Source organism: Podarcis pityusensis, assembly GCF_964106645.2.
Source record: "Podarcis pityusensis genome assembly, chromosome: 2".
NCBI classification, from domain to species: Eukaryota; Metazoa; Chordata; class Lepidosauria; order Squamata; family Lacertidae; genus Podarcis; species Podarcis pityusensis.
Window position 1 is genome coordinate 7,316,750 of NC_138029.1, and position 22,825 is coordinate 7,339,574.

General features: G+C 43.3%; 2 protein-coding genes across 2 annotated transcripts in view; one reads left to right on the top strand and one right to left on the bottom strand.

The window, feature by feature from the left end:
- The window catches only part of LOC308470975 (retinol dehydrogenase 7-like), a 267,166-nt gene that overhangs the window by 34,346 nt on the left and 209,995 nt on the right, over nt 1-22,825 (top strand). The gene's annotated exons all lie outside the window — the stretch shown is intronic.
- Nucleotides 1,053-17,419, bottom strand: PTGES3 (prostaglandin E synthase 3). Its single transcript, XM_080995113.1, has 8 exons — nt 17,243-17,419; nt 7,713-7,826; nt 7,535-7,604; nt 6,153-6,251; nt 5,190-5,279; nt 4,958-5,020; nt 3,743-3,767; nt 1,053-2,240 (listed from the first exon to the last, which is right to left on the bottom strand). Coding segments are annotated over exons 1-8 (483 nt in total). The 5' UTR covers nt 17,245-17,419; the 3' UTR covers nt 1,053-2,220.

The window sequence follows — 22,825 nt, forward strand, 5'->3', positions numbered from 1 at the left end:
CAGCAACCATGGCACTTGCCCAAGTTGGCAGCCCCTTGGGGTTTAGAGTCACAGAAAAGCATATTAAATTTTTAACTTCTTCTGGCCTTTCCTTAACACATTCCTTAAGCACTCACTTCTTTACATCCCTATCTGTCCCAGCCCTCCCTTCTCTCGTTTTGTTTTTTTGTCTACCCTGCTTCCCCACAAATATTCTCTACTAGGCTTTCAGTCTTCCAGCAACTGACTTCAGTGGAGGCACATCAGATGCAAGGTGGTCATACAGCACAGCTGTTTGCAACAAATAGCATAATAAGCCAACACCAACGGAATCACATGCTTCTGAATTTAAGAAACAATTCAGATGTACTGATATATTCTCTCTGTTCCATTCCCACATTTGAGGGACTTAATTTTGGTTTAAGACTCCAACAATAGCCTTTAAAAACTGAAGTTTGTTTACTTCTGGCAAGGGAATCAGCAAGGTTAGCTTCTTGGAGCTCATTCTGCCCTGGGGCTGCAGACAAGGACATTCTGGACAAGATGATGACCTATCCTCAGGGCATAAACTACATTTCACTAACAAGTGATTCCCCCCCCCCCCCATGCTTGTTTGCATCTCAGATCAATAGTCTCTTAACAGCCTTTTGTTTAAGACTTAACTTAGATGTTTATGGTTTCAGAGCAGCTGCCAAGTTGGAAACCAGTGGCAAGTCTAAGTTCATGTTATATCTATCTGATACTATTAAAGGGAAAAGTCTGGTTGAGAAGGCAGCACTTCTATGAAATCAAAATAATTTAATCCCCCAAATTCCTTAATTCGACACCTTCCTAAAAACGCAAGCTCACTGAGGACCCTTGATGCAATAGTCAAAAAAGGTGTGGAACTGTGTGCATTTGGAGTGCATGTTAAGAGTTGGGGGAACTGAAGTATATATGGAAAAAATGTTTCTTCAGTATTAACAGCCTATATCAAACTCCAAGTGTCCCACCTCAGTCACACATATTTAGCTTGAGAACCCTTTTTTAAAAAAGTATTGCAGAAAACAAGTGTCAAATGCAGAAGCTCACCGTTTTTAAAGGAGGACAAACTTGCTTTTATTTTAGTCAAATCACAACATTTTTTTTAAAACTGTCAGTGTACCCACAACTTACAGATCCTTTTTTTTTTTTAAAAGACTTGCCTGGGAATATTACAATTTTCCTCCTTCAAACAGATGAAATAGTCCCACACTTTTATTCCAACTAGAAATTAAGTATTCCATTCCAACAAATAGTAAGAATACATGAAGTTACAGCCAGCCAGACAGTTGACAGCCATGGAGTCTTCAACAGTTTATTAGAAATAATGTAGACATTAAAAAATCCCCACTGCTTTGAACACAAATTGAGGTTTTTAGGCTTATCATAAACTGGTCAAAAAAAAAATAAAACCCCAAAAGAAGATCCAATAGTGTATTAACATTTTGTCACTCGCTTTCATACCAACAGTGCAAATACAATTTGGTCTAAATGTACAGATTGACAAGCAACAACGTACAGGCTCTAACCCCTCCATACTGAGATGTAAGAGCTTTGAGGATCAAACAACCAAATGTACAGGCTTCACCCATTTTAAGTTTTAAAGGGACTGCTAGTTTTAGCTAGGATATCTTGAACACTAACTAGTGATTAAATACAACAAAGTGAAGAGCATTAAACATTAGTGGAACATACCCTGAAGACACCCCAAAAGGTACAGCATGTTACCAGTTTAAATTTTGAAAGCCAATTAAAACATTGCTTCAGCCAGTTCTGTTCCAGGCATAAAATCTGAAACGTTCTAAGTTACCTGCTGTCCACAATGTGAGGGGGAAAGTACATGTTTACCACTTCATGTAAATTGAGAGTTTTCCCATTTTTATATTTGATGATGAGGCAAAGAGGCGTTGTAAACCCTTTTATTGCAACTGTTTTTTTCTCGATTGCCTATACCTCAATTGTTTGTGTGTGGCTTTTTTTGTTTTGTTTTTGGAAGTCTGGAAAACCTTTCATGCATAACATTATTGCCTCACGTAGCTTAAGACTGCCCTGAACAATGGTACGCACCAATCATCAATGAAGCTGCTTAAAACAGATTGAAGATGAGTTAAAGGATGCATTTTCTGCCTTTAGAGCTATCAACTCAGGAATTCTTATCTCAATTATGAAATGTTGTGATGAAGTTCTTTCCCTAAACCCCCAAAAGATAGCAGGTTCCCTTTACTCCAGGTCTGGCATTTCTGAAATAAAACAAAACAAACATTGAATACTGTATGGCAACAGCACTAGAATTAATGCACTGAAACAGCTTTCACCAACATCTGGTGCCTTCTACATGTTTTGGGCTACAGGCTCTCATCACCATAGTCATTGATGAGTTGTAGTCCAAAACACTGAGAGGATAGCAGCTGAGGAAGTCTGCACTAAGTTATTGTTAGCTTTAACAATTTTGAAGAACAGTCTCACCTTCAAAGATGTGAGTAATATGCCCCACTAGAGTTACTGTGACAAAAATACATCAATACCCACAGAGCCATGTACCCAATGCTACTACTTCTGGTAAAAAGTATGTCCAGCAGTACACAGCCTCTCCCCTGAGCACACAGATGTCTGGGTAAGCTAACCAAAGCCTCTCCTACTTTTCACACATTTTCTCTATCACAGTGGAAATGAAAAATGTTTATTCCCTACCTGCCATATTTTTTTGGGGAGGGGGGTGTTGTTGTGAACCCAAACAGAGGCCATCTAAACAGCCAGGCTAATGCTTACGACGTCCCTGAGTGGTGTTACAAACCATTATTCTGGCCAATTCTGAAAGATTACTCTCTTATGCCTCTTACACCAAGTTATTCTAGGTAGCTGCAACTCGCAGCACCTTGAGAGTATAGTGTATATGAAAAATTCATAATGGTTGTAATCACAGGGAAAAATGAAGTGGAGATTGTGCATTCACAGAAGCATGCCTCAAAAGGACTGCAGTGGTAAACTTGAACATGTTTACAATTTCTCTTCCATCTTGATGCTGGAGATCGGGGAGCAAGTTAGCATCTTGGCTTTAAGTCCTGGAAGACCTGCTCCCTGCCTTGCAGGTCTTTTTCCATCTGGCTTGGGAGGGTGAGGCCCTGATTGACTGCAGCTACAAAAGCTGAGGCTGCTGAACAGACTCTTGGGCTGCAGTATTTTGAGGGGGGGGTATTGGTCTTTCGGTTTAGATTTTGTTGTGCTTAATTTATTGGTTTTGACTACTTTAAGTTGTAGTGAAGTATTTTCTTCATTTTGTAAGCATGGTCTGAACTGCGGAAAGGTGGCATACAAATAAAATCATGTAGGTACTTCTCCTGTGTGCCCAGTCACGCATGAGTTACAAGAACGCAGAAGAAAGCCCTTCAATTACTAATACAGAATTTAACATGACCAGCTCCACTCTAGAAACAAGAGTGTAGGCAGAATAGTTCAATCTATGCCCTGCCATCCATCAAGAGCTTTTCCACCCCACCCTCTTTTGATGCAAGTGCAAAGCAAGTTTTTCCCAGGGTAAAGTCACCTTGAGGGAGAATATTCTTCCATTCTCCACCACCCAAGTAGCATAGCAGGATAGGAGGCCCGTGGCAATCTTTGTCAGGCAAATGTTAATGAGGTATGGGAGGCACAACTTTGTAAATATTCATGAGAAGTGCCAAGAGTTTTGTCTAACTCTTTTGGATGTATATGGTAAGTAAACACAGAACAATAGTCAACTTACTTTCATCATCGCTGTCTGGTGAATCCTAGGACAGAAGCACAGATGATTAGCAATTAAAGCCAGCTACGAAAGCAAGCCATAGCACAATATTTGCAAAATTACTTTGTGGACCTCTACAGGCAAGTATCTACATATCTGGAATTATTATGCTGAGCAGGAGTGGAGGAAGGGGGGTGCGGTGGGTATGAGCCACCCAGGGTATCACCACTGAGGAGGGTGACAAAATGCCGGGTGGCACTCACCATGGGGCCTGCAGTGTGCCCAAGCCACGCGTCTCTCCTGGGAGAGACGTCGTGGCTTGGGCGCACGCAGACTCTGCGCTGCCCAAAACGGTCCACCTGCTGCCTCCCCCCCAGCTGTAGGGCAGCTGAGTGGGAGGAGGCAGGCAGACTTCCGAGGCCCCATGGTGTGCCCCACTCCTATGGGTGGCTCGCCCCACCTCTGGGTGTGCTGCCCCAGGCGCTCAAGCGGCTTCCTCCATCACTGATGCTGAGAACAAAGGTTAGATATATTTTGATATGGAGTTAAGCCTACTTTATACATTAACACCAAGAAAATTTGGACTCAAAGTTTATATGCAACTGTGCATATCACATTTTAGATGCAGATAAGTCTCCTACCAAATGAGCATATTAAGTAGAGTTTGGATACAGGAATAAACTCTCAAGTAAGGATGGGCGATACCTGGTTTTCAACACTGCAACGTATTACCAGCTAAAGACCACAATATACTGATATTATCACGATGTCTGAAATAAGGATGGAGCTATGTTGAGGCATTGGCTGGCTTCACGGTTTCCCCCATCATGATTTTTGCATAGCATGTGCACACACGATTCGCAATATATTACCAGTTCAAAAATTATGAAACAGATATCACAATATGGACTTTTAAACCTGTTTTGGACAACATATTGGTATATTGCCCAGTTCTATTCTCAAGTTTCATAAAAGGGCAGTATTTGTGCAAAACATGACCTACCCAAATTTGCTCTGGAGGTTAGCGGGACACCCCTTCCCCGGGCGGATTTAGGAAGCTGTGGGTAAGGGAAGTTCGGGTGTGCAGCAGAAAGTCCTTCCATTAGCAGAAGCACATCAATGAATACTACCCAGAGTTTCCAAACAGTGACACTATACAAATGTCAATATACATCAAGTATTGACATCAGCCTCAAGCAGGAGACTGAAAGTTCCAATCACAGGGAAGCTACTCACATCATCTGCTCCATCTACTTCTGGCAAATCTACATCTTCATCACCACCCATGTTGTTCATCATCTAAATGACGCAAGGGAGTATTAAGTAAAGTCGTGTTTTTTGTTTTGATCAAGCAAGTAAAGATAGTATATATGAAAAGGAGCCAAAATAACTATCAAAACTTCGGTGAGATCAAGATCAATGCCCAATAATTTAAGCTATGTCATCAACCGCAGAATGTTCTGCTTACTTCAGAAAAGCGATCAAAATTGGACAAATCTTCGTCAGAATCATCTTCCCAGTCTTTCCAGTTGTTAAAGTCCACACTGAGCCAATTGAGCTGTGGATATAGAAATAAGGTCACAGGCAAGTTAGGCAAATAGGGATGGGATGGAGTCTATAGGAGCTTTAAGAGCTCTCAATTGAAGTAACACATTTCTTCTGACTTTTGTTCTACCCAATGAGTATTTTAATTCATTAGGGAAAATTACTTAACTTTGTTCTACAAGTTAACCCTCTACTTGCAGGGGTTATAATTTTATTTTTTATTATGTATTTTGTGCTTTTATATTGTGATTTTATGTTGTGAAGCACCCTGAGACTTGCGGGTATAGGGTGGTATACAAATTTAATGAATTAATAATAAGTCTAATGGTTTCAAAATATGACTCCTGGATGAGGATTACACAAAAAAGTCAAGATAATTTGACTTGCAAATCATAATTTTAGTGATTTGTTTATAGGCTAGGCTTTCAGACTCTAGAACAGGGCACAAAGTTTCGGGGGCATTATACACAGAATGAGAGCATTCATTACCAGCCAGGAACTGGGCAAACTCTCAGCAGAGTATCTTCACCAATCCCAAATAAATCAGTGGAGGCAACAGCTCACTTCATTCTAACCTGATCTGAGGAACAGCAGCCAGGTGGTCTGCTACTATACTTTGAATGTTTCTGGGTACATGAGAGAGAGATCTTCAGAATTAACCTATTCTCCCCGTCTAATGTAAAATAAATGCCGCAAAACCACAGAACTTATACAAAGTAGGTCTTAGTGTGCATTGTAACTGCCTGTGAGAATCTCTGTATGTTCAAATGGAGAATGAATAGTCCTAGGCTGGAGCCCTCAGAAAGTACATTTAGAACAGGGGCACGTTAAAAAACTTGAGATACACCATATTGAGGTTAGAGTACTGTCATGAATAAAGATTTACCTTTGCCCTCTCTTTCGTTAATCGTGGCCACGACTGGCCAGATTCTCCTTTTCGTAAACAACATAAGACAGACCTGTCTGTTCTTTTATGCTTGGATTCCTGAAAAGAAAAGAAGTTCCTTTAACATAGTAAGCATGTGCCCGATTCTTACACAAGGCTACAGATGAGGGCTCACACAACTGTGTACCTTCATATTAAGAAAACACTCAAAAAGCTGCGTTAGCCTTCTTGCTGACATCCCAGCTTTCTTGGTACACTGAATATTTTGAGAAGCTATAGAAATGGTACAATTGAGAAACAGGTTCATCATAATGTTTATGAGAACTAGACCTCACTGCCATGAGGGAGCCTGCAGTTACTACAGTGGCAATTTGTCTTCTACTTGCATTTTGACTACTAACACGTGTCAGTAGTCAAAATGGTTGGAGTTAACCACCCCACATTTGTCAAGCACCCCTACCCTCAATGATCAAAGCATAATATCAAATATTAAATGGTCATAAAATCTCAAGTACTGTGTAAGCTTTGCCATCATGCTTCCACTGCGGTTTCCTCCAAAAGTAATTAGGCAAAGCAGGCAGAGGGAAGACTCTGAGCCATGTGTAATGATGCAATTAAATGCCTTGAAGACTGAGAGCAACAGAAGCTGAGCAGCAATGGACAGAAACAGAGCTTCATACTCTACTCCCTAATGGTAGTTACCAATTCTTTTTGAGAACTTAGTAACACATACATACATAATCGAAGAATTAGAGGAATCAATAATAACTTAATTAAGTTGGTAATTTGTCTACTAGGTGCAACACAATCAAACATTACATCATCTTTAGCTTTCCCAGGAGGCTACATGCTTTTACAGGATTCAGTACAATCAGTGTTAGAAACTGAGATATGAAAGCTAGGAGGCACCTTAAACCTATGTTATGGGCTCAACAATGGAATTTCTAGGCACACTTTTTTATAACAAGAATACAAACCTGAAAATGAATGAACTGCAGCTAAAATATTATGTTCATTTTTCACATGGTCTAGTCCTTTCCCTGCCTACCCCCCCCAAGAGGGTCTCTTCTCCAATCTTCAGATAATATATGAAAGTGGGGAGGCAGAAAAAGGTCCACATTTCCTTCTACTCTGCAGTTTTAATCAGAAACTGCTCGCCTTAATGAAATCCCATCACAAAATGTGCCTAGAACAATGGGAGTTTCAAACACTGAGTACAATATTTTAACTATTTCATTGTAATCAAACTGCACACTAAACGGCAGCAAGAGTCACCACCACCTATTTACAGGTTATGCTTATAGGCTTACTAACAAAGTGAAGTCCTGTGGTTTTTTACACCCTAAAATTAAGCATGCCATAGATATATGAAAGCAACTTACATTTGGATCAATTGAATTATAAAGATCAATTTCATTTAAATGCTTGAAGTTATCGTTTCCTCCAAGACAACTGTAGGAAAATGAGAAACAAATATTAACACTGTCTCGAGAACGGGATCCAGTTGAAACACATGCATGTGATCTCTGTTCATGCTCAACTGTTGGGTGTTTTGCTTACCTGAACGAAAGTTTGGATTTCTCAAAATTTACATTAACATCTTTACTGTCTTCAACACAAAATTCAATAAAGACGTAGTCCCTTCGGTCATACCACTTCGCAGAAGCAGGCTGCCTAGAAAGGTAATTGGAGTATTAGAGAAAAAATGTACACAGCAAACAACTTGACATAAAGCAGCAAATGACTCAAATGAGTATGATGCTTGTGTTACACTAGCAGCTTTTCCTAGCAGCTTCTCTTTTTTTTGCTACAAGTTTCGCTATCTACAGCAAAGCAAGACTGCAACAGTATTCAAAGAACTTGAAGAATCCTGGGCGCCCAGCCAAGCACCTACTTGTCTTATGCAGGTGTCCAGAGCCCGCCCCTCCCACAATGGGATTAAGTCTCACTGAGCCTAATGGGACTTACTTCTGATTAGATATGAACAGGTTTTCACTGCAAGCAAGGTGTTTGACTTGAAACACAGAAACTTGATAGGAACATGTGTTTTGTTGGTAGCTTTAATTTCAGCGGGTCTTCCAGTATGTCAGGAAGATGAGCAATATGCACATCATTTTAAATTCTAGTCTAGTGCTAAGGTGTTGCTGCACAATCACACATGTGAAGGCAACAGCACCATAAATATGGTGCCCATTGTCTTTACGAAATCCTTAGAAGGAGGGAAGTAGATTCACAAGTAGTGCATTTAAATAAGAAAACGTTAATGTTTAAACAGAAAAGCTCAAAGGAACTATCCCTGCAGCAGCAAAGAATGTTACCAAAAAAACACACCTAAATGTTTCAGAAGAAGCTCTGTCACAGACAAGCCAATATAATCCTTTGGTGTTCTAACCTGAGAAATATTCTATCAGAGTTTTGAATTTCTGAATAAGAACCAAAAGAGGAAACGCTGATCAACTAAAACATGAGCTGAAATGCACCATTAAATTGCAGAAATAAAGAATGCTTGCTTGAAAACCAGTAGCACTGTGATCTACACAATCAGCAGCAAGCTACTGACATGTTCATAATCCAGTTTCTCAGAAAACGCAATGCATTATGGCACCACTCCATTTTCAGTCAAGGATTTGCATTGAAGCTGTCAACACCAAAGAAGAATTCTTGAATTTCCTAGCTTAACGCCGACACCCATGCCACACCTGACTGCATTTCCCCCCTGCACTAGGTAGATGGTGGCCATGATGATACAATACAAAGACAGAAGACTTCTGCACTGTCCTCATATGGGCTTCTCCCCACCCATTGTTTAGGTTTAGGTCCCCCAAATATGGTGAACAAATTATAATTTGAATATTTTTAGTTATTTCCATCTTGTCAAAAGTGTCGGCCTCATGTGTTTAAACTGGACAGCAAAATAAACTTAATTCTATCAAGTAAAAAATTGAAATAGAAAAAGAGAATGCATTCAGGAATGTTAGCAGTTTTTATAGCTGGCCTTCAATAATGTATTTATTTCTCCCACTTTTTCTTCCAAGGAGCTCAGGGTGATGTACATAGTTCTCCTCTCCCCATGCTATCATCACAACAAGCCTGTGAAGCAGGTTAGGCTGAGAGACAGTGTCTGGCACAAGGGAAGTCAGTGAGCTTCATGGCTGAGTGAGGATTCAAATTCTGGTCTCCCAGGGCATAGCCCAACCTAATTGTTACACCACACTGACTCTAGTTCATTTCTCCATATAGTTTACAGGAGAATGTAACCACTTTCTTTATTCATACAAATTATTTTCCAACTGCTGTTCTAGGGGTTTTTTGCTATTACCATTATGAAACTAAGCATTGCCAATAAGTTCCAAGTGGACAGGAACCACCTTTTAAAAGACATGAAAAGGTAAGTATGTCAGATTACTTTGTATCAAGTGGAAAACACCATGTAGCCTCCCCCCCCCCCTTTGCTGGTCTCTAAACTACAAGATTACATGCCTTTCTCAATCTGTGGGTTCCCAGATGTTGTTGAACTACAACTCCCATCACCCCTAACTAGCAAGGCCAGAGCTCAGGGATGATGGGGGTTGTAGTCCAACAACATCTGGGGACCCAGAGGTTGAGAACTGCTTCCTGATATTATAAATCTTATTTCAGTTGAATATATTTTAATCCTTGTTAATCTTGTCAGTCATAACTGGAATTTCCTAATTAAAAAAATACATGCAATCATAAGCCCAATTTATACAAATTTAGGCCTTCATGAGATAATGTTGTTGAGTTTACAGCATGACAGAACTCAAATGGAGCCAATGACTACAAGAACTAGGATCTCCATGATCATGCTGCCATTGTCATTCACATATTGGTAACATTCCTTAAAAAGGCTGCTACAGTAAGGATACCATAAGCTGTTAGACACAGGGTTTAATCCAACAATCACTGCTCAAGCAAAATGACATCCACCCACGGACTGGAATTTCTTCTTCTTCCTCTCCTCCCCCGTAACCCCACCCCAATTTGCTCTGGAGGGTTGGGGGGAATCCCCTCAAAACAAATCTGTTGGGCACACAGGGGTATGAGAGGGAGTGGATGTTCTGTTGCATGAGCAGAAGTCATTCCGCTTGTGCCATTACAGTGGCACCTCGGGTTACATACGCTTCAGGTTACAGACTCCACTAACCCAGAAATAGTGCTTCAGGTTAAGAACTTTGCTTCAGGATGAGAACAGAAATCGTGCTTCGGTGGCGCGGCGGCAGCGGGAGGCCCCATTAGCTAAAGTGGTGCTTCAGGTTAAGAACCGTTTCAGGTTAAGAATGAACCCGCGGAATGAATTAAGTACTTAACCTGAGGTACCACTGTACTTCAATGGATAAAAGCCTGAGAATGGCAAAACCAACTCCCAAAATGCTCATAAGTCTAAGAACCAGGGCACAGTATAGTACCACATATTTTGAACATCCTAGAATTGGAAGTACAAATATAAAACTTCAAATTTGTAACAGACTAACAAGTTCTGATGAACAGGATGGTGTGTGTTGAAGCCACAGAACAGTCAACTTTTGTTGCCATGGTCTTGACATAAACAAAAGCAAAGCCAGCATGACAGACTAGCTGCTGCAATCAAACCAGTAAGCTATCCAAAAAGCTACATATATGCTTGCACCATTACTTCCTCTTTGAATGGATTTTCAACACATCTGTGCACTGTACCTAGTCCCTAATGCTCTGATTAAAATACAGTGGTACCTTGGTTTTCCATTCTGGGAGTTTGTTCGACTCCCAAAACGGTTCAAAAACCAAGGCACAGCTTCTGATTGGCTGCAGGAGCTTTCCTGCACTCAATTGGAAGCCGAGTTGGATGTTCAGCTTCCGAAAAACATTCGCAAACTGGAACACTCATTTCTGGGTTGGCTGCATTCGGGAGCCGATTTGTTCGGGAGCAAAACCATTTGAGTACCAAGGTACCACTGTACAGCTTTTTATTTTACTCTGATGGTCCTCAATAATCTCCCGTCTCCTATCCAGAACTGCTTATTGCAGTGTGTTGTGAATACAAGGGGGCCTGGAACTTTTAGATGGAAAAGAACACCAGTTCAACTCCAGAGCTAATGGGCTCTTATCAGCTATTAACCCCGTTTTCTAACACATCTTTATTTGGCTATTATTAAAGATACTCAAAGGCATTTTAAAGTACAAACTGGACTCAACACGTTTCAGGGGCTTGTAATATCAAAAGGGTGTTATTCACACAGTATGTTATTAGAAGGCTGATCACCGAAGAATGGATGCTTTTGAATTCTGGTGCTGGAGGAGACTCTTGAGAGTCCCATGGACTGCAAGAAGATCAAACCGATCCATTCTGAAGGAAATCAGCCCTGAGTGCTCACTGGAAGGACAGATCCTGAAGCTGAGGCTCCAATACTTTGGCCACCTCATGAGAAGAGAAGACTCCCTGGAAAAGACCCTGATGTTGGGAAAGATTGAGGGCACAAGGAGAAGGGGACGACAGAGGACGAGATGGTTGGACAGTGTTCTCGAAGATACCAGCATGAGTCTGACCAAACTGTGGGAGGCAGTGGAAGACAGGAGTGCCTGGCGTGCTCCATGGGGTCACGAAGAGTCGGACACGACTAAACAACATGTTATTTGACTAAATAAGCTTTTGCTCTCTTTTTAGATCATCTGAACACAAGCATATGTGCAATCTGGAACCCTGCGTTTTCAGGTTTTCAAACTGCATGGAGGCTTTTCAGCACTGTTAGAAGTCTCCTTCAGAACTTCTCATTCAACATAATATGTTTGGGAAGGCATACATTGGCTGGGACCAGCAGATCCCCTACATGCTCACTCCTCAAATGTTGCTTAAACATTCAGATGTTGTTGCTAGATGCAAGTGTAGTTCTAGTCAACTGCAGATATTGAGCAGATCTCAGCAGCAGCACTGATGTGCCGTACTGAGCAGTTCTTTGATTCAGACTCAACACCCAGTGCTCTACAAAGCAATGTTTTTGGCTTGTGCCCTCTATGCTTAAAAGGTATGATCTGTTGGCAACATTGAGATCTTGCTTTCAGTTCTTTGTATCTGCTCTAGATTTAGCAAGATCAAACAAAGCCCCAAACTAAGCATGGTTTACAAGAATTTTATATATTTGGTCTGGAACCTTTAAGATAAAACAAACCATAAAATAAATCTTGATTTAGGGTAAGTTCACTTTGAGTGCAATCATAAGTTGCTTTACCCAGAGGGGCCTCAGACAAACAACACACTTTAATAAAAACAAATTACAAGAAGACAGGGGACAACTTGCAATTAAACCTCAGGTGGGTGGAGAATTGGCTTGCATCCTACTACATTTTAAATATGATTACTACTAAAGCCTTACATATCATGTGCACTCTGAAGTCCACATATCTCTCCTCATTTACATGCAAAGCCACACATCCCACATAAGTTCCAACTACAACGTAAAGGGCCAAACTCAATGGTAGAGCACATACCTTTTGTGTGCAAAGGACCAAGATTCAATTTCTGGCATCTTTAGACAGGGCTAGGAAAGACTCTGCCCAAAATCCTACAAGACCACTGCCAGCCAGTAAAACAATACTGAAATAGATTGATCAGCAGTCTGTCTCAATATAAGGCAGTTTCCTATGTTCTCAATTTCCTCAATCACACAATCATGTACACCAGTGTTTCTCAGTAAGATGAGTACTGTGGACCCCGTTTTCAAAAGCCAAGACACAGACCCCCTCCCTACTTGAAAATTTTGTTATCTCTATGTTAGTTTTTGTTATGTGATTGGTGCCACGGACCCCTTGGGTGGGTTACATGGGCACCCTGAGGTCTGCAACCCACCAATGGGGAACCACTAATGTACACCATATCTCAGTTCACACATGCATCACTAAATTTGTACTTAAACCCCTAAGACTCCATGCACACTCCCCCCCCCACAACTTTTGATACCTTGATTGCACATCATATCACAAAACACTGAGTATTATGTAGCCACACAGCAGCTTCATTCCCACCCACTCAACAAAGCCTGTTGTGTATCATTTACTAGGGGTAACAGATACTTACCTGAATGTGCTTCTGTTGCTAAGAGCTGAAGCCTCATCTCAGCCCTTGTTGCATTTAAAACTGCCTGTCCCACTACCTTCTTGTGCTGGCTATTTTCTACCCTTGAAGTTGCTAGGAATATTCATTACTTTCAAGAAGCAAAGGGAAACAGCATAGTACTGGTAAATCAGGGTTTGTGGATGATTTTTTTTTTCCTGCTGTAGAAGAGCAGTTCCTTCCCAAGCAACCTCTTGGCAGCTCTTCAGAGCTAGCAAAATGTCAATAATGATGGGCAGAGAGTGTCTATATACTATAGCAAGGATTTCTTATGAGATATAAGACAAGTGTGTGCTCTGCATACACAGACCTGTTCTATCTCTCCCCACTTGGTCCCACTTAGTGGAGGTTGAGCTATCCAATGTCAGCAGTAGAGACAGGTTTTTCCTTCACCACAACCATGGCTCCAAATGTATTGCTTGGTTTTTTTTTTTACACAATAGTAAATGGCAGTTATTCATTTATACAGCATAGGACAAATTAAAATGGTTTTACACAATGACAGCATTGCAGTGCAGAATACACTCTACTGTTTGAGGGAGAGAAGCAGTTTCCTTCTTCCCCATAGCTTCATTGACCACTGTCAGTTAATTTTGTTCTTTAGAACTTAAAAGCGCTCAGACCTGCCCCTTGCTGCCATATGTTCTTAAAATTGGTCACACTACAATGTGATGGAAGTTCCTTTTGTATACACATGTCCTCACTTGCCTTATTTGCCACTCCGTTTCCTTTACACAGAAGAACCATTTCATTTTGCTTTTTAATGTGTATTCTGATCCTACCTGACAGATATTATAATAGATCAAAAGGGGGGGGGAGGAAGATGCATGTTTCATTTGAACAGAACCATGGGTAACATTTAAACTGAATCAGTGTTAGGGAACTAGAGGCCATATTCCAGAATGCTTAAGCAGTTATTTGGGGGGCGACTGTTTGTGGACCCATAACCAGTGTATTTAAAGTGACAAATAGATGCATGCCTGCTAAGAGCATCCCATTCTCATACTGTCTCTCAACGTATGTATTTCTGTCAACACAGCTAATTATTTCATTTGCTTTCAATTAAGGACTCTGGATCCAAGTCCTACATGAACATGTTGGCGATTTCAATCAGCATCAACTATGTAGGAGGTTGACTTACCTTTAGAGGGGCTGTTTAGTAATATAGAGAAAGTGGGAGGAGGAATAACTGCTGCAATTCTATATTACAACTATAGCTTCAGTAAGGTTAAAAAAACAAAGCCTACTTTTCTGGATGCATAATGACATATTGCTTGATAATGGCTGAACAAGTTTGTCTAAAGACTTGCAGATGGGCATTCTCTGGTGACAACGACTCAATTCTTACAAAAGAGAAGATCATGGTTTGGGCATTTCGATCTTAGCCTCAAGTATGCATACGCCTTCCTAAATGCTTGAATTTCCATCCTTGCTCCCTTGGTTAAACCATTGTTTACAGGTATATATGTATCCTGCAAATGGCTGATTGCAAAAGGCATCAATTGCCTAAATACTGGAATTGAAAACCAGAGTCTGAAGTGGGCTTCCAATTCTGATTTGGAAGCAAAACACAGTTTGCACATTTCAGATTGCTTGCACAAACTATTGCTTGACCAAACTGGGAACATGTTTGAACAGGCCCAAGGTTCTGGCAAAAAGTTGTCTATTATTTGTCATTACCTCTGAACTGAGTCACTGTTAGCAAGGCCATTTCACCAGTCATTAGAGTCTGTCTTCCTTCTAGACCACTTTAACTTCTTCACTCAAGACAAAATTAGAAGCAATTTGGTCATGGTACCAATAATGAGCACAGGCAAAATGTCTCAGTTCCTTCCTTCCTCCAGATCCACCTTTTGTTGTTGCAAGACTGTTGAGTGGAGTTATAAGTGCACGTGTTTGCATATCAAATAACATTTTATTTCATTAACAGCTTTCAGGCAACATGTTTTACCTGTTTCTTCACCTTTCATTTACAATTCATTTTACCTAGAATAGTGTTTCTCAAGCCTTTTGGTTTGGCCCCTCTGCCTTCTAATCTTCACTGTCTGAACTACCCACCTCTAAGCATCAACAATCTGCTCTATAGTTGTGTATAGAAATGTTCGCACAAGGTTTTACAGTACAAGTGTGACTTGCACGGGGGTTACATTCCAGGGATGGCACATATATGCAAAAACACATACCCAAAACCAAGGGGAAAACTCATTGCAAAAGGAACTTTTAACCTCTCTGCCTTGCATGTAATTTGCTGGATTTCAACTGGCTGACTTTCAACCATGTACAGTTGAAAATGCACAAGTATGCAAGATGCAATCATACTATATTTTGCACACTATACAAGGATCTGTGGGTCAGGGGCACAAATTCAACTAACCCATGGGGCATTACATGAGAAGCACAACAGGACATCTCTGAACCTTCCTAGGTAATGATGCTAGGAAATCATAATTAAAACAAGGCAGTAGCTCTTCCCAAACCACAATGAGATAGGACAGCAGCTTCTCTATGCCCAACAGGAGACCACTCTCCATACTGGAACAAAGCTTGTCATTCCAGACCTTTTTTTAAAAAAAGATATCCTCAAAGCTGGAGAGCACCTAGCAAGGTCAGTAGTACCCTCCATTTTTAGAAAGAGAAGGAAAATAGGCATTCGTAAGCCTGACTGGAAACAAGAGGTGTTTATGACTTCGCCCTAACAGAACAGAAATTATTCTTGCTTGAGGTGGTTAGGGCACAGTGCATGTGTAAGCCCTCTGCATGCCTCTCAACATCAGACAGCCCTGGAAAAGACATAAGGTCCCAAACTCAGAGGGTTCAAAAGTTACTATAAGATAATTAACACTACAAATTATCTTTTTTAAAGTTACAGATGTAGCATATTACTGCCTGCAAAAGCACTTCTTCTGCCTTTTACTCATGTGGCTGTACAATCTCAGCTCTCTCTCTTTGCAATGGAACAGTTGCAAACGATTTGCCCACACACTTCTCATTTCCACTATTCCTCCGGTGAAACATCTCGCTAGGTATGTTACAGTCCCATTATTTATGCCAGCTTTACTTCCTTTCCCAAGCCCTGCCTGCCCTCTTCCTATGCCTATTCCCCAATGACGGCTATCTTCTTTAGTGTACAGGGTTAAGCGAGTCATATTACAACATTCCAGCCCTAACCACATGCATTATGTCCCAGAGCTCACAACCCACTGCAACCAGCTCCGGGTCTCACATGATGCGCTATTTCTTTCCCTCTCAAATCTTGCTGCCTAACTTCCTTTACGCCCTTGCCTCTCCTAGCCATAGCTGTCAACGTTTCCCGTTTTTAAAGGGAAATTCCCTTATTCCGAATAGGATTTCCCTTAAAAAAAGGGTAAAGGTTGACAGCTATGCTCCTAGCACCTAAAAAAAATAAGCCACCTCACAGCCCTTCCAAAAATGAATGTCAACTTCTAGCTCCAACCCCGACCTGAACGAGCATCCATTTTCCTCCCGGCATTGCCTCGCACATGCTTCCGCCTCCTAATTCCGGATGCCGCACAATAACGACCCATTTTCCCACCTTCCCAGCGCCGGGCCCGTCAGGGGGACGCCTGGGCAGCGCTTCAACTCTACAGGGAAACGTGCAGAGTATAAAATGAACGGCTGTGCCCGGGAACGGCCGCCCTCGTGACCCTGGGAACCTTCCTGCGCGAAGCGCGGCGCACTCTGCACCTGCTCAGGGGCGCTTTTCCCCCTCAGCTCTTTCTCCGGAAGGGCGCCGAGAGGCGTGGGCTGGGCGCTGGCGCAGGTTAAGCCCCGCGTCTGGGGCTGCTTTCTGCCCCCGCTCCTTCCTTAAACACCATCGAAGGGGAGCGGGAGAGAATGCCGTATTTCCTCCCTTTCCCCGGGAGCTCCGTCCCGGCTGATCTGCCTCCATCTGACCCCAATCCCTCCCGACCCTCCTCCGGCCCAGCAACAGATTAGCTCAGCCCGCCCCGCCTCACTCACTCACATGGCGGACGGCGTTGGCGGCGGCGGCGGCAGCGCGTGTCCTCTTCCTCCTCTCCGTCTCTCCGAAGGGCTCGGCCAGAAACCAGCGGCGTCGGGGTGGGAAGACCCTCGGGCGAAGGTGAGGAGGCGGCTGTGGCGGCGGCGGCGGCGGCCGGGACTCCTTCTCAGGGCTCAAAGGCTCAGGCCTGCTACCCACAAAGCACTGCGCGCGCGCGCTCTCGCGCTCTCCCTCTCCCCCCCCCCTCACCTCCTCCCGCCGCTCTGCCTCCTCGCTCCCTCTCAGGCAACGGCGGCTTCCAAGCGGGCGGTGACGCAGCAAAATACCCGCCCCCTCCCTCTTCCCTCCCTCCCTTACACTACCCTCTCTCTCTCTCTCCCCCCCTTCAAAAGCCAGACGCCGGAACAGCGCATGCGCGCCACTCGCCGCCACCTTTGCCGCCGCTTCGCTGTCCTCAACCGCGCGCGCACCCAAGCCGAGCGGCGCCGGATCGCTGGCTGCTGCGCACGCGCCTACGGCCCTTCTCCCCTACGCGCGTGCGCGTCTCTGCTTTTCGCGCATGTTCTCCCTCGCGAGCGTTATTCTAACTCCTACACGACGACGCATGCGCTCTGCCAGTCTTTCGCGCATGTTCTCGTCCTCTCTAGATTCCCCCCCCCCGCTGCCAACTGCCCTCACGCGCATGCGCCGAAGGAGGGGGGGGGAGGACCCGTCTTAGTTACCTCTGTTCCTTCTCCAGAGTTGGCTCTCTTTGGTCAGGCAGCAGCCTTGCGCTGGCTTTCCTGGGGCTAAGAGATGCCTCAGGGCGTGATTTCATGGAGGACTTGCGATATCTCGCCCAAACCCAGAAGCTTCTGCGGGGGGGGGGCGTGGAGGGGCTCCTTGAATTCTGCCACCTGAGGCGGCTACCTCAGTCTGCCTCATGGATGGGCCGGCCCTGCCGATCCTGTGCTTGCAGTGGCTAGCAAATGCCTATGGAAAGGCCACATCGCTCTCTCACTAGCGATACTCAGCCCTGGCTATGGAGACAGGACAGCCATCATGATTAGTAACCCTTGATAGCTTGATCCTCTGTGATTTTGTCTGAACCCTCATCACAGGTCTTTAGAAATGAGGCTGAGTAAGGCGGGGGTGGAAATCCAGGCTGTTGCATCTAAAGATGACCTGGATGTATATCTCCAACATAACAGATTCATGCACTGAACAGATTCATCCACTGATTGAGAAGAAATTCCTCGGCATTGTCTTTGCTACCAATGAGTTCCATCAGTGTGTTTTTGGCAATGCTATATCAAAGTCCAAGGAAATCAGCCCTGAGTGCTCACTGGAAGGACAGATCCTGAAGCTGAGGCTCCAAGGCTTTGGCCACCTCATGAGAAGAGAAGACTCCCTGGAAAAGACCCTGATGTTGGGAAAGATGGAGGGCACAAGGAGAAGGGGACGACAGAGGACGAGATGGTGGGACAGTGTTCTCGAAGCTACCAGCATGAGTTGACCAAACTGCGGGAGGCAGTGGAAGACAGAAGTGCCTGGCGTGCTCTGGTCCAGGGGGTCACGAAGAGTCGGACACGACTAAACAACAGCAACAACAACATATCAAAGTCCACTGTGATCATAAGCTGTCAGAGACAATCTTCACCAACCCTTTGGGAAGGTCTGCCGGTCTTCAGTGGATGCGTCTGTAGTTGACTAAGTATGATTTCCACATTGTGTAAGCTAAGGGCACAGACATGGTTGTTCCCTACACTCATGTAGAACTTAAGATAAGGGTCAGTGGAAAGGCCATTCCATAGGCGAGGTGCCACCATGAAGAAGGCCCTTGTGTGAAGCCACATTGAGTGATTACTGGCTTTGGGCCCGCTGCTAGAACATGTCTGAAGACAGCATCCACACGGCTGGGACTCCATGGTATGTGTGTCCTGATCTCATGGAAGCCTATGTATAAGCAGTTGCACATGCATAGGCCTTGCAGAAAGTCAGTGGACAATCCAGGAATGTTGGCAGCAGCATGACATACTCCCAGTAATCGTGTGGTTCATGTGCAAAGCAGGTTTAGCTGTGCACATGGTTTCAGCCCCAAACAGCAAGGCAAGTTACAAAGGCAACTCCTAGAAGATACATATATGAACTATAGTTATACCGTTCTGAGAACACGGGTCACATTTTACAGAGGGGGAACATTGCCAGGTAATTGACTAGCCCAGATTTGATCTGGAAATCTATGACAGAATATTATTAAGAATATATTGCATACATAACATGTATGCAGGAGGGGTGCTGGGGTTTGATCACTATCTACAGCCTCCCTATACATTTAAAATAATTGATCAATAATTTAACGGTGTTGGTGGAAACCTGTTTCCTTGCTCAGACTGCTCCTGCCGTCCACCCTCCCCACTACAGACTTCAGTTGCAATTCTGTCTTGGTTTCCTCTAATCTGAGGGTTTAGAGAAGCAGGGAGAACTAGTCAATGATAAATATGTAGGGCAGGATTCACCAAATTAGGCAAATGCAGGGAGAGGAGGCATTGTTTGGTCTGGCAAGTTGAAATGCTTGTGCAGACTGAAGGTTCTTAATAGCATTATGGTGTATTCCACCCATTTATTTGCATTGAACACTGAGGAATTTACTCATAGGTGGTGGAACCAGCAGCTCCCTTTAAAATAACTTGTTTAATGCAAATTTATTTCCTTGACTCGGGGAGGATTTATGGTTATGTGATCAGAAATTAGAGTTTTAGATATCAGAGTTGGTGTATAAATATCAGGTATCAGTGCAAACAAATGCAGAGATTTATGGACAACTTTAGCAGAGAGGCCTCTGTGGGGGCCTATTTCCTGTATCTTCAGATTTTGCTACCATAGGCAGGGGAGGAGGACAAAGTAGCTGCTTTGTTGAAATCCAGATGCAGATTGAACAGAACTCTGAAAATCACTTTTGCCCTGGTTAAATTAAAACAATAGAAAGGTACAAACCCACTGGTTTTTAATATATATATTTTTATTAAAGATTTTGTGGTTTACAAAAATACACGTATTCTTTTTTCAAGCTGTGTTTTCTACAGATCAGTTTCATTTGTTGTGAGACATTGAAATACTTTATTGTCACTTGTACAACTTGTATACAGTGAGATTACACCCCCCCCAACTCTCTTAGTCTTAATTCCCCTCGTTTATTGACACACACCCACCAAACCCGAAAGTCAGTTGCCCTGTTGTTATCTTTTCATTCAGCAGCCTAACAGCCCATGGATAGAAGCTGTTCTTTACCCTGTTGTTGCGACTAATCATGCTTCTATATCTTCTACCTGAGGGCAGGAGATCAAGAAAGTGCCGGCCAGGGTGTGAATCATCCCTGAGAATTTTCCTCACTCTCCTGAGGCAACGTTCTTCCGCTATTTCATCCAACGGATTCACGGGACAGCCCATAATATCTTGTGCTGTTTTCACTACCCTCTGTAGGCACTTCCTATCAATTGATGTCAAATCAGCGTACCACACCATGATGCAGTATGAAAGGACACTTTCTATTGTGGACCGGTAGAAGGAGATCATCAAATGTTGATTGACATCGTTCTTTCACAATACTCTGAGGAGATATGGTCTCTGTTGGGCTTTCTTAACCATCTGGGTTGTATTGATTTTCCAAGTAAGGTCTTCACTGAGATAAACTCCTAGGAATTTAAAGGAAGAGACTCTCTCCACACAGCCCTCCCCGATGTACAGTGGGGCTAGTTCTCCTCTCTTCCTCCAAAAGTCCAACACCATCTCCTTTGTCTTGCTGATATTAAGGTGCAAGTTGTTTCCTAGGCACCATGTAGATTTTTTTTTGTTGCATTCAGTATTAGGTTAGGAAGAAAAGAGAGGGGAAGAGGGGGAGGGGTGGGTTGGGTGGTTATGCTTCTATAGTGGAACCTCAGCTTTTGAATGTAATCCGTTCCAGAAGTCCATTCAACTTCTGAAACGTTAGAAAACCGAGGATCAGAGGGTTCCAGACAGACAGGCTGCAAAGTCAATGGGGGAAAATGAAAAATGCGCCTCAGAAGCCATTCGACTTCCGAGGCACGTTTCGAAAACAGAAGCATTCACTTCCGGGTTTTCAACGTTCAGCTTCCGCAACATTCGGCAGCCAAGACATTCAAAAACCAAGGTTTGACTGTACTTAGGGTATGTGTCAGGTTTTGTATTAGTGTCACTTGTCTGGGTTCTCTTACTATTTGCTTGTTGTATTTCCTTGGTGGTGAGAGAGGTTGGGGGTGGCCTAGAGTGTGGTTGGTTGTCTTTGGTTGGCTGTAGTGAGGTTAGTTTTTGTGTGAGAGTGGGGTGTGTGGCTACGTATTTTTGGATCAGGCTAGCCAGATTGATTTGTATGCTGTTGGCAGATTCTTCTTATTGTCTTCTTGGGCAAAATATGTGTTAAAGGGGAACCATACCTATCGTTTGTGATAGGGAGTGGTCAGTGAGACGGTGTTAAGCGCCTTCGTGACGCCTGTGTTGGGTATAAAGTTTATAAGCAATGTTGTCAGTGTTGTTAACAGCATTATTGGTTTGTTGGGGTGGGGATATGGGTATTGGCATGCTCTGGCACCACCATTGTGCTGGGACACTTTTTGGCTAAAGGGTAGGGTGCAAATGCTCTAACATATTATCAGAAGTGTGTTATAATAATAATAATAATAATAATAATAATAATAATAATAATATATTATTATTTATACCCCACCCATCTGGCAGGGTTTCCCCAGCCACTCTGGGCAGCTCCCAACAAAATATTAAAATACAATAGTCTGTCAAACATTAAAAGCTTCCCTAAACAGGGCTGCTGTCAGATGTCTTCTAAAAGTCTGGTAGTTGTTTTTCTCTTTGACATCTGGTGGGAGGGCGTTCCACAGGGCAGGTGCCACTACGGAGAAGGCTCTCTGTCTGGTTCCCTGTAACTTGGCTTCTTGCAGCGAGGGAACCGCCAGATGGCCCTCGGCACTGGACCTCAGTGTCCGGGCAGAACGACGGGGGTGGAGACGCTCCTTCAGGAAAACTGGACCGAGGCCATCTGTGTTAGTACTGTACTGCAATACTCCTGTCTGAAACTTTGGCCAAAACTTTTGTACGTGTTCCGACTGGCTACCTCCTACTTAGACTACAGTAGCCTCTTCCTCCTCAATTTCCCCCTTCTGTGTACAGTGGTACCTCTGGTTACGTACTTAATTCGTTCCGGAGATCCGTTCTTAACCTGAAACTGTTCTTAACCTGAAGCACCACTTTAGCTAATGGGGCCTCCTGCTGCTGCCACACCACCGGAGCACGATTTCTGTTTTCATCCTGAAGCAAAGTTCTTAACCTGAAGCACTATTTCTGGGTTAGCGAAGTCTGTAACCTGAAGCGTATGTAACCTGAGGTACCACTGTATTTCCTTTATTGGGAGCACTTCTGTTAATTTGGTCTCTTCTCAACACTAATCATGCCACCAACCACAGAAGTTAGAGGGATATATCTGATTAACAGTGCAAACTTAACCATGCCTACTCAGAAGTCATACTCAATTCAGTGGGGATTCTCCCAGGTAATGGGGTAAGGATTTCTGCCCCA

Bases quoted from the DNA above. Each gene is read 5' to 3' on its own strand.
- PTGES3 (XM_080995113.1), bottom strand. The intron at 5,280-6,152 runs GTAAATCTTTAT...CTATATCCACAG, and splicing joins TAACGAAAGAGAGGGCAAAG to CTCAATTGGCTCAGTGTGGA. The intron at 2,241-3,742 runs GTAAGTTGACTA...GTTTTATTTCAG, and splicing joins ACCAGACAGCGATGATGAAA to AAATGCCAGACCTGGAGTAA.